Source organism: Protopterus annectens, chromosome 14.part0 (assembly GCF_019279795.1).
Source record: "Protopterus annectens isolate FY-2018-M chromosome 14.part0, PAN1.0, whole genome shotgun sequence".
Lineage (NCBI taxonomy): Eukaryota > Metazoa > Chordata > Ceratodontiformes > Protopteridae > Protopterus > Protopterus annectens.
This window is the reverse complement of record NC_056748.1, coordinates 555,855,622-555,868,596: the sequence shown is the minus strand read 5'-3', so window position 1 is coordinate 555,868,596 and position 12,975 is coordinate 555,855,622. Positions and strand designations below refer to the sequence as shown.

The window sequence follows — 12,975 nt, the reverse complement described above, 5'->3', positions numbered from 1 at the left end:
AATCTATGCATAAAACCATACACAAAATACCTAAAGCCCTATTCAGTAGAAACTTGCTCAACATACCCTATTGAAATCTCTGGGAATGCTGCTGAAACATTAAAAAGGCAAGACAAAAATGAATAACATGAATACATTGGGCCTGCTTTGTATGATACATAAGATATATTGTGCTGCAGTATAAGGGAATCTGATTCATGACTCTTGGCTTTGACATTCTTCCTGAAACTTATTCCCTAAAAGCTACAGTGAAGTATATTTCAGATTTCACACTCCAGGCCCTATATGGTCTACACATAGGCATCGATACATAGACACAAACATAGCCACACATTCAAACATACACAGACACACACACACACACACACACACACACACACACACACACACACACACACACACACACACACACACACACACACACACACATACACACCTGCTCGAATGTCCAGTAGCATACATTTTTGTCCAGTGATTAAATATTAAAAATAGTCTTTCTTATTGCATGTTTAAAGCAAGTTTTAGACTTAAAAGATGTTTTTATCTTTAATATGTAATTGTTAACGTAACAAGATCGATTCAAAAGTTGAGTGTTAGAGCTCAGTGAAGACTTCTGCCAAGCATTTGTGTCTATTTAAATCTCAAGAAGTGATTCAGAGAAGACTGTAGTCCTGATGAATAATTACATACTCTGTGAGCTGGTCTAATCACCAAGGTGGGTTAGTACAGTTGTAAATTGCTAAGAAAATTGTCACCTCAGCAGACTTATACTGCAGTGGTGTCAGGTTAGTGGATGAGCTTTTTATATGATTGGATCATACGTTTCAACCTTTTAGTGTACAATTTTGCACAAAGGCAAAAATAGTAGGGTGACAAAGGCTGAAAATCATGAACAGATTTTAAATATCACTCTAATAAACTTACAAAGTTAATAGAAAAACAGGTTTTGCATTAGCATGCATGTTCTGAAGGATATGAAATCTGAAACTCAAATGCCTGCCAGTATTTACTGACTTCAATCCTCACTTGTTTGCCAGAAAACTACAAATTTTATGTTGCAAAAATCTGGACATTGTGTGAAATTCTGGACAGTTGAGAGGGATGTTTTGGATAAAGATGTTTTAATACATAAAATATAATAATGATAGTTGTCTCAAGTAATCTGTTGTTGCTGGGACAGCTGCAGTGGCAGTATTAGATGTTTTCTGAGTATCAGAACTCATCGAGTGGAACATTGAGGCATACAGTGGATCAGAGCTGAAGAAAGAAGCACTTGCTTTTCAAAGGTGAGCAAGTAAGTGAAAACAACTTACACTGAATCATAGCCTGTTTGACATTAATGGGTAAATGCTCAATACCAGCAATGTAAATCCCACCACATATATAGTAGCAAGTTATGTTCCACACAACTCAACAAGCTGAAACCATATAATAAAGGAACCATGACTCATGTTACTAAAGGCCTTTAGAGCAAATGACTTAAAAAATAACTTTCAAACATATTCATCACCTAAATGTATATGTTTTGGTGCTAAAAAGGGGATCTTTGGCAATTATTAAAGATTGAAGAAGTATTGATCCTGTAATATTTGAGTGTGTTTATAAATGGGGTGCACTGCCATCACTACATTAAAATTCATAAATGCTTACATAGCGTGAACAAAGAAGTTAATGTTTATAGTATGACATGAATTCAGTTGTTAACCATGCCAAAAATGGGTACTTGGGAATAAATTAAACAAAGAGACATGGTGATGAACTGTGGAAAGCAGAACATTACTGAACTCTTTCTTTTTAAGGAACATTATCTTTTGATAATTCCAAAATGCAATTCAATCTATTTAAAAACTGTGGACTAGCCTAAAACCTCTTCTTTCAGAGAAAACAAATTTCCAGAGTTTTATAGGTTCATAGGTGTTTACTATGCTAATGACCACAAAGGCCATTTTAAGCCTAGCCATGTATTCCAAATCTCTGACAAGTTCTGGTACCCTTGATAAGTATAAGCAGGGGCCTGAGAGATGAACCATTTACAGGTTGTCTGTGTCTATTAGAGATACAGGTGCCAAGCCAGGGATGAATGTCCTTTTCCCCATCCAATTGTCCAAGTTACACTTGGTCTAGGGAGGAACTCTGCCTCACATGGATGGGGAGCCTGTTCAAGAGATGATGCAGTCTCTTCGATATATATATGTCTCACTAGCAGGTCCTATTTATATCACAGGCAAGGTTTAAGTCTTTAGAATGGGTAATGTCGGTGCTGTTTGTTTTGTGGATATGCAGGATGTTCATCACAGTGGGGTCTGGCAATGCCCTGTATGCCAGGCATAAATCTCCCCTCAACTGCCTGTAGAAGACAGAATACAGGAACATGGCTTTGAGGCAGTCTGCATAGGATGTTTTGCTTACTGTATTTTTTTAGTGAAGAATCTCTGTGGACATTCCAGTTGCTGGATATGCCGGGTTAGGTACATAGCAAAGGGGGCATTGTTCTCAATGACAGGTCCAATGAATGCTGAATACAGTCTTAAATGCCATACCTTTGATTATACGTTGCACAACATAGAATGATTTTCTTACTACTGCACACATGTGAGGGTCAAAAGCTAGATTACGGTCATATGTGTCCCTAAGCCCCTGACTACTTAGGCAACTTTCATGGGTCTGTTCTCAATATGATAGTTACCAGGGGTAGCTGACTTATCAAAGGATACTATTATGCATTTCCTAGCATTTAGTTTTAGTCTATGCCTCTGACACCAGTTCTTTGTCTGTGTCATCCTTTCCTGGATAACATTTGTGTTGGTGTGGGATTCAATGACAGCTCCTAATTTGCAATGATCTGCAAAGTTAGTCAGCCAAAGACCACTGACATTGGTCTTAACTTCAGAGAAGCAAATGCCAAAAAGGAGCAGTGCAAGGACCGATCCCTGAAGGGCTCCATTTGTGACTGGCTTCCCTGTAGAGGTGGAGTCCCCATTTCTAACTCCCTGGGTCCTGTCTGTGAGCCAGTTCGCTATCTACTTGGTGACATACGGGTTTGTACCTAAACTCTTCAGTTTGTCAACAATGCCTGAGTGGGGTATTGTGTCAAATGCCTTGGCCAGGTCAAGGTTTAAAGTGTGAACCATTTTGCCATTATCCATTGTTTTGCCATTATCCATTGTTTTGGTGACCTTCTCATATAAGTCTACCAGGTTGAGTAGGCTTGACCTACCCTTGATGAAACTAAACTGGGTTGGGTCCAGTGTCTGGAGGTTAATTGTATCATTATTGGTCATTTCCATGATAATTTTTTCCATGGTTTTGCATATAAGACTAGTGAGACTTATGGGTCTGTAGTTTTTCGTGTCTGTAGATGGCCCACCATTCATGAGGCACAAAGCCTGTTTGAAGGCTATAGTTAAATAGCAATTCCCAAGGGCCTGATAGGTCATGTTTCATGTGATTTAGGAGGCATCCTAGGATATTGTCTGGGCCCACTGATTCAGAGTTCTTGGCCTTAGAGAGATCATTAAGTACCTGTTCCCTAGTGATAGTAGGGGGGAGTTAAATTTGATGGTATTTCCTGAGGGAAGGTTGAGGGGGAGAGACGGGTAAAGTTGGTGCTGAATTTGTTAGTAAGTTTGCTATATCTTATGGCTCAGTATAGGTGTCTCCATTTATAAAGATCTCTGCAGACAATTGTCCTTGGCCTGGGAGGCCAGTAACAGTTATAAATGTGGAGAATGTCTGTCTCATCATAATATAAAAAAGTGACAGAATAGTGATACTATGTACTATGAAATTCAGGCAAAACCGGGGACAGGCTTAACTGAAATAAAGCCCTGGGCAAAGGATTCCATGACACCTATACAGAGACATCACCTCACTTCCCACCAACTCATTTCCAGGAGTCCAACAAACAGACAGCCAGACACATACCTTGCCCATGTAAACAGGACTATTTAACTACTCATTGCTTTTACACACCTGTCACCTGTAATCCAAAAAAATACAGCTACTCCCTGTGAACACCTCTGATGTTGACAGCCTGGTATATATTACTGCCTATGTAAGCTTGCTGATAATACCTGTGAGTGCAGGGCTATATTTTTCTTGTATAACTTTTAGCCAACATGTGGTTATTTGGTAATAAACCGTAATTAGGTTGTAACTTTTAGGTGCAGAAGTAAAAGAGCTGCTGCATGCTGAATTTTTGAATGCTAATTCACAATTGTGTATACTTTTTTTTCCTCTATATGAACATGCCATATGTTTGAAACATTGCTAACTTGGACAACTAAATAGTAACGGTAGTATGTAGTTTATAAACGTACAAAATAGTTAAGGTTTTATTTGCTACACATTTGTCTGTGTAAAAAAAAGGGAAATATGTATATTTTTCTGAAATGTATCTAAAGCAATGTTGGCTAACCTTACCATGTCTATGGGCTATAAATGTCACTTTCATACTATATTGAAGTTCACTGGCTATGATAAGTACCCTTGCCTTACTTCAAAACCATTCAGTCCTGCAAAATGGCACAAGATATTAAATAACATGGTAAGGCGTCTAGAAAAAAAGGGTTCGAGAAAAATTAAACAATTTGAAAGAAAATAAACATGACTTTATGAACAGAATAATAGAATAAATGGAGACGTCTCTTTAGGAAAAATAATAACGCGAAAAGAATGGTTTGGCGGTATCTATATTAATTCCTGTCTGTGACAATAACTTACAGAGGAAGTCTAGTAACATCTGGCTAGGTCAGTAGCTTAGGCAGGAGTTCATAACATGGACAAGAAATCTATGTATGTGAAAATCATCAATAAATATTTTGTTTTTGTGCTATTTTATGACAAAAACATAGATCTATAAAGAGAATACCTCAAAGACAGGTTAACTATAATACTTGCATTTAATTGTTTCTTTTGCCATAATGTTAGTATCAGAATAAGATAAATAGCTTACAGAGCTTAAGAGGCCATTTTACCAAAATAATTATACAGAGGAAGAGAAGTAAACAAGTGCATTCAATAATAATGTAAGTATGCCCTTGCTGCACATGGTTATGCATACAATCACAGTGTGCTTTTATATATTCCTTAACACACAAAACTGTAGTCCTACTCACTAACATTAATCAAATTCTTATCAGTAGGTTTTTTTGTTGTCATTGTGTAGCAATAGCACTGGATAACAGACACACTTCACAAGGTCTCCTTCCCCACCTCTCATCAATAGACATCCATTTTCTGAATGTACACTTCTAACATCTGGTTGTGATAAGTTAAAGAATTATGGCCAGCATAATTTATTTTCTTTTATTTCACACAAACGAGGACTGCCCTTGATACTGTAATCAATAATCAATAATCAGTGTTTTTTTACATACATCTTTTGCAAGTATAGCACCTTTTTTCTGTACACTTCTGGTATTACTGTGATGAAATGTAAAAGAAATTATAGCCACAGTAACATAATTCACCTTGTTGCTCACAGTTGTAGATCCTCTCCACACACACACACACACACACACACACACACACACACATAAATTCCTTTTCTAAGAACATAATTGATATCTGATTGTAAAGAGGTGCAAAATAAGTTATGTCAACATTACTGTATTCTTAGACACAGTTAACTCCTGCTCTAATAAATAAATAAATCCTCTTTCTGTGTTCATCTTTGACGTTTGATTATGAAGAAATTTGAAAGAAATTTTCAATACAGTAAAGTATTTGAGCTTGGTACTCTCGTATTCTGACAAATATAGCCCTGATGCAAGACATATCAGTGATTGTTTTGCGGTGTACATCTACCTGCCCTCTGATTTCAAATGCAGTTTATGCTCTGTCTTATCAATACAGTCCTGTTCTGCTAATGGTCTAATTTTGTTGAATCAAGGAAATTCTATAGAACTGATTGCTATAGCATTGTACTTCAACTTGCTACCCTTATGAATATTCAGAAATGCTGGGATTATTAGAAAATTTGATTTAGCCTTTAACAGCAATGCTGTTTTATGCCTAATCAGCAGTGCTGTTTCACTCTTCAATCAACATCATGACTTCAATCATTAAAGCACATTGTTTTGCTGTGAAAAAGCAGCATGCAGATTACTGGATCATTAACAATATTCACTAATTTAAAACTAAAACATAACTAGTAAAATGCATAAAAAGTATTTAAAAAATCCAGAAAAGATGCCTCCTACAAGAATGACACCCTAGGCATCTGCCTAGTTTGTCCATCTTTAAGGACAGGTCTAAGCAAAATATTATCATTCTAAATGACCAGTAATTATCATGCAACTATATGGCTTCATTTAAATGTTCATATAAAGGAAGAGACTGAGAGACAATTTGAAGAAAAAAAAAGAAATAGAGGTATGTGATGTATAATGTTTACAGCTAAAGTGGTGTCATTTTGAAATGGAAGATTGCCTATGTCATATGTGATAATTTAATAAAGATTTTTATTAAAAAAACAGAGGTAATGTGGAAGAGGGGAGTATGGAGTGTGAATGTATGGTGAAAGTTATAGGAAGTATGCCAAAAAAGTCTGTGGAGAAACATTGATAATGTCATAAGACTAGAGCCTAAGCTGGAGCTGGCTCATCTAGTGTCCAGTGTTGCTTCCTGATCTGGCGCTTCGCAACTCTTAAGCTGAAGAAGAAAACAAAAAGAAAAAAAAAAAAAGGACCTACTTCAAGACTAAAAAAAAAAAATTTTTTACTTTTACAAACCTTTGCAAACTGCTTGCTACAATTTATACCACATAAAAAGATTCAGCCCTGACTGCAAAAGCAGTATCACCATTCATTTCTGTAGCAGTATTAAAAAATGCTTACACAGAAATGAACATTTCTGAACTATTGATCAGCATCTCCCAATCATGCTAACTCACTGCACCTGAGGCAGATGCCCTCTTCACCTCACCCTAGCTATATTTTTGTATATAATGTTCTTACATTTGAAAAACAAATACACACACAGATACATACACATCTATGTATTTATGCGTGTGTGTGTGTGTGGGTGTGTGTGTGTGTGTGTGTGTGTGTGTGTGTGTGTGTGTGTGTATGGATCCAAATCAGATCCACGACAGAACCCTTACCCGACTACCAAATCACCAAGACCACATTGCCGACACAACACATCATTGACAATGGTAAGTATAACTACTGTGGAATGGAATGTATTCCTGTTTCCACAATAAAATAAAAAAGCAAAATGAAACACCACACCCCCCTACTTAAATATACCAACTCTGAGATCGCACCACATTGCAGAAACAGGAATATATCCCATTCCCCACTAGTTTTACTTAACATTGTCGGAGATCTGCTCCGTCGGCGATGTAGTCTCGGTGATCTGGTCATCTGGTGTGTGTGTGTGTGTGTGTGTGTGTGTGTGTGTGTGTGTGTGTGTGTGTGTGTGTGTGTGTGTGTGTGTGTGTGTGTGTGTGTGTCTGTGTGTGTGTGTGTGTGTGTGTGTGTGTGTGTGTGTGTGTACATACGTTTGCATATCTATCTATCTATATCTATGCTGTTGTTGTTGTGTCTTTCGGCTTTTCCTGGTTAGGGGTTGCCACAGCCGATCCGGTCCACTAATGATTGGCAGTTGATTTTTACGTGCCGAATTGCCAACCCTGACATACAACCTTCAAGGAAGGTACACCCATTCACGCATGCGCAGAAGATGTTCTAGCTGAGAATCGAACCAGACAGCGTCTTACTGTGAGGTGACAATGCTTCCGCAGCACCACCACCGTGGAGTTATCTATCTATATCTATATATACCTATATATATATATATATATATATATATATATTTTATTTTTTTTTTTTTGACATATATATATATATATATATATATATCAATATATATATTTAATATATATATATTTATATATATATATATATATATATATATATGTATATATGTATGATTTACTATCAAAATGTCAAGATGACTTACCTCAACTATTCACATACCTGACCCGGAACAATGAAAAAGCATCATGCTGATTGCTTAAAATGTCGATTCCTTCAAGGAAAGAATCGACATTTGACCACTCACCATCCAGAAAAACACATCCGCTACAAGGTGGAAAATGTCCTACTATTTTGCAGGGTGGCAAGCCCCCATGAGCCTCCCCCATGTGAGGGGTTGAGTCCCCACACCCCCTGCTACTTATATATTCTAACTCCAAGATTGCACTACAGTGAGGAAAAGGGTAATTTTCCCAATGCCCACTGAAGTGCAATGCACTTCAAAACACTGACAATCCAAACTGCGAACAGAGTTTCCGTATCGATGTTTCAAAGTGGACAAGAATTGTGTTCGCAGTTTTGCCTCACTGCCGCTCCATGTTCTTCGTTCTCACTGTCGAGCTAAGCCACTTCGACATTTTTTTTTCCAAAAATGTTTTTTTTTGCCAGCTCGACATTTTGCTTGTAAGCCATATATATATATATATATATATATATATATATATATATATATATATATATATATATGTACAAAATATTAATATGACAGAAGAAGAAGCTAAACACTTGTGAAGAGTCCAGTATAAAAACAATTGCAGTGCATTTCTATATTTACTTAATAAAATGTGTAATACATGTGGAGCTGCATGCATCACAAAGTAGATATGCCTTTTATCATTTTTTAAAGAAATACCTTAGTTTCTTCTTCTAATTGCCTTTTCAGATCTTCAATCTGCTGCAGAAAGGCTTGTTTACCTCTTGAAAGTTGTGAAATCAAAGCATCTTTCTCATCTATTTGTCGAGAAAATTCTCCTTTTAAAGAACAATGACAAAATGTCAGAAATGTTGCTAGTTAAATAGGCAATTAATACATACAGCATTTTCACTAAATTTTGTTACATGCTCTTAACTATATATATGTGTGTGTGTGTGTGTGTGTGTGTGTGTATGTTTATATATATATATATATATATATATATATATATATATATATATATATATGTATACATACACACAGATATATATATATATATATATATATATATATATATATATATATAAAATGTGTTTTTTGTGGAAATGGAAATCTCATTAACTGTAAATCAACAATGTTGACTTAAAAGTAAAATCCTTTCCTATTTCTTTGCCTTCTGAATGCTAAGCTGTTAATGAGCTGTTTCCTGTCATCGTGTTTCACTGTTGCAGTCATTACATTTGGGTTATCTGCTTGCAGTAGCCCTCAGTTGGCCTGATTAACAAAGTCTTGGGTCCTACGTCGGTTGCTGTCTCCTCTTCCATGATGTCAGGTCGTCAGGGGTATAAAACATGCAGCCGATGTCATTACACCAGTCTTTCTTGTCGTGCGGTGCCCAAAGCAGAAGTAGTTCACAAGTGCCGGTCGGCCCACTCCTGAAATTTTCGTTTTCGAGTTTCAGAACCAAAGTCTTCAACTAAAAGGTAAGTACCGTGCTGGGGAAACTTTTTCTTGCTCTAACCGATGTCAGTAAAAGTAAATAATTGCACTTCTTGTGGAAAACAAATACCTCATAAAGATTTTCATTTGTACTGTATTCCTTGCCTAGGCCCTGACCTCGACGTACCTCTCTGTCAGTTTTGTGCCTTATTTAAACCACGAACTATCCATCATCGGTATATTTTTTCGCTTCTAAATATTTTGGTGCTCGGTTTAATTATCCCGATATATCTTCGGTAAGCCATCCGACTACTGACATTCCAAAAAAACACAAATATAAAGGCAGAGAGAGGCTGCTGAGGTGCCGGTACTCAGTGAGGTGCCTTCGCATCCCCTGATACCTGCTACTTCAGATTCGCAGGCCTCTACTGAGACCCATTCGGAGTCCGGTATGCCGTGAGATACTTCAACTGTGGAACCTGCGGATGTCTTTACCTTGGATGGGTCCGGAGCCACTGTGCAGGCACCGGCTTCTGAGGGTGTATTCAGGCCTACTGACTTGCATATTAAACTGACGCCATCTTCTTCTTCAAGGCCTAAAATTCAAACCAAGACTAGAAAACTGACGCCCAGATCACATGGTCAGGCCTCTATGCCTAAAAACAAATGATAAGAATGACTGAAGACCTCATTACTTTAATCAGGGGAAGCCAACCTAAGAGACCTAGGACTGAGTTTGCTTATGATACTTCTGACCAGGATTCTTAAATTTCTGTTTCCTCTGATGACCAGGATTTACCCTTATCTAACTATGAGGATTCTGATGCTGAGGACTCTGTTTCCTCTGCTTCTCCCCCAGAGGATTTTTTTTTTTGGTGAAACCTTGCATACTCTCAGAGAGCATTTTCGCTGGGAAAGTCAGGATTTCTCTGATTCTAAAAAGAGGCTTAGGGATTTCTTACTCCTGCCCCAGCACAGGCCTTTAGCTATACCTCCTGTACGGGACATTGTTTATGATGCCTTTTCGGAATCTAGCGTGGCCCCTGACTCTTTACCTCCTGCTCCCAGAAAACCTGATAGATATTACAGGGTTCCTGACTCAAACAAGTTCCTTTTCAAAAATCCTACTGCAGATCCTGAAACCATTTCACAGGGACCCAAGGGCATTAAAGCTTCTACTGCCAAAAATCCTACCCCCTCTGATAGAAACTCCAGGGGCTGGATAGATGTGGTAAGAAGTTATATACTTCTGCAACTTTGGCCATTAGGGCCTTGAATTGCTAATTTCAAAGTATCAGCTTCATATTATTGGATTGCTTAAACAAAAAAATGATGTTGATTCCTGATTGTGCTGAAAATAAGGATTTACAGGATTTAATGCATTCTGCTGAACAAATTGGTAAACATACGTTGCAATGTGGTTTTGATTCACTAAACATGCTTGGCTTAAGAAACAACCCTTGCCAGATTATGTTAAAGTGAAATTACTGGATGCTCCCTTAAATCAGGGCCACCTGTTTGGCTTGGCAACAAGGCAGAAGAATTTCTTAAAAAGATGGAGGAAAAAGCTAAATCTATGCAAGCAGTTAATGTTTTTTTTTTTTTTTTTTTACAAGTACAACCTCCGAGATTTAGTAGCCATTGGCCTTCTAAGAATTGGTCCTTTCCTGCCTCTTCCAGACCTTCTCAGTCCAAACCCAGATCCAGGAGAGCATCCAGGCTTCAGTCCCAGGGTACACACAGGACTAAGCAGTGGGGGGCCTCCACTTCCAATCCTGGGAGTAATAAAACTTCCCCTATTGTTAACTGTCTCAATGACGTCTTTTTAAAACTTCCAAGCACTTCTCAATTGACTGCCCCTTTGGGGGGGGGAGTGCCCTTCATGCAAAGAACTGGAGACTCATTACCCAGGACAAATGGGATTTAAATATAGTGTCCCGAGGATACAGATTTCACTTCCACGTGTTACCAACTCCAAGCGGTTGGCCAGATCTACCTCCAAATCAGTGGGCAGTGGCCCAAAAGCAAGTACTCTCTCTCTCTTGTAAGCATATGGGCTATTCAATTGATACCAGAAGAGGAAAAGGGACAAGGTTTCGACTTGAGACTTTTCCTGGTACCCAGAAAAGACAATTCATGGCGTCCGATCCTGGACCTGTCTACTCTAAACACCTTTTTGGTGATTCCAAAATTCAAGATGCTGACTCTTCACCAATTGCTTCCTATGCTAGGCAAAGATGCCTGATTGGCAACACTAGAAATCTTCGAAAATTCTGGGCTGGATTAAATAAGCTACTTCACCCAGGACATACTCCTACCCCCTCTCCTCTAACCCCTAATAAGGAGTCACCAGAAAACACTGCAAACTCCTTCAACAGCTTCTTCACAGAAACCATCAAGACCCTGGCCAGCCACCTCGTGCCCCCCTCTTCCCTACCTGGACAATGAGAAACCTAACACCACCCCCTCCTTTAGCTTCCAACCTGTTCCTACCTCTCTCATCCATTGTCTTATCAAAAAACTAAAGCCCCCACTCTAGCTGCTGACCTCCTCCCAGCAGAATACTTGCAAAAGGCTGCTGACATCATGGACTACCCAATTTTAATACTAATAAATAGAACATTATCTGAAGCCTCTGTCCCATCAATTTGGAAAGTTTCTCATGTTATACCACTACATAAAGGTGGAAGCTCTACAGAACTATCTAATTACAGACCCATCGCTATTCTATCTCCACTAGCTAAAATAATGGAAAAATGTATCCAGAAACAACTTATGAACCACCTTGTAGAATGCAAGCTACTGGCTGTATCTCAGCATGGCTTTACACCTTTTCACAGCACCACTTCAGTGCTTCTCTCCTTCACCAATGTAATCAACCATAACCGTAATAGTAATCTACTCTCTTCTGCTCTCTTTCTTGATCTTTCTAAGGCGCTCAACATGGTCAACCATCAGTTACTCCTACAGACCCTAACTAGCTTCTCCCTTGACTCCCACTCTCTACTATGGTTTCAGTCCTATCTATCTGGATGCCAACAGGCAGTCCTATGGCAAGAAAAGCTATCATCCTGTCTACTCATCTCCTTAGGAGTCCAACAGGGCTCAATACTAGGACCCCTTTTATTCTCCATGTTTATTAATAACCTCTACACTGTTATTCCCAAGGCTACATGTATTCAGTATGCAGAGGACTCCACGTTGATCTGCTCGGCCTACTCACAATCTGATCTGCTTTCCTTAACCCAGAGCACCTTCAATACTGTTGAATATTGGCTCACTAATCGCTGGCTGCTAGTAAACCCCAAAAAAACTAAGCTGCTTCTCTTTGCACCCACTCGTAGGTCCAACCCTCTAACCATGACCATTACATCTAACAATGGGACCATTATCTACCCTGATGCCCAAACCAAATTCCTGGGAGTCACAATAGACAATAATCTTCCATATGATGCTCATATTAATCAAACCATCAAAACCATAAACAAAAAACTAGAATCACTTTATAAGCTTAGACCCTTCCTCACTCCTCTTGCCAGAACTTCAATTGCACGATGTCATCTTCTTTCTACCCTCCTT

At 38.4% G+C, this 12,975-nt stretch overlaps 1 protein-coding gene across 1 annotated transcript in view; it reads right to left on the bottom strand.

Moving 5' to 3' along the window:
• LOC122789098 (myosin-4-like) overlaps positions 1 to 12,975 on the bottom strand; it is a 235,286-nt gene that overhangs the window by 32,940 nt on the left and 189,371 nt on the right. The window contains exon 29 of the mRNA XM_044056298.1: positions 8,677 to 8,795. Coding sequence (XP_043912233.1) covers positions 8,677 to 8,795 — 119 coding nt within the window. The remainder of the gene's footprint in view (positions 1 to 8,676; positions 8,796 to 12,975) is intronic.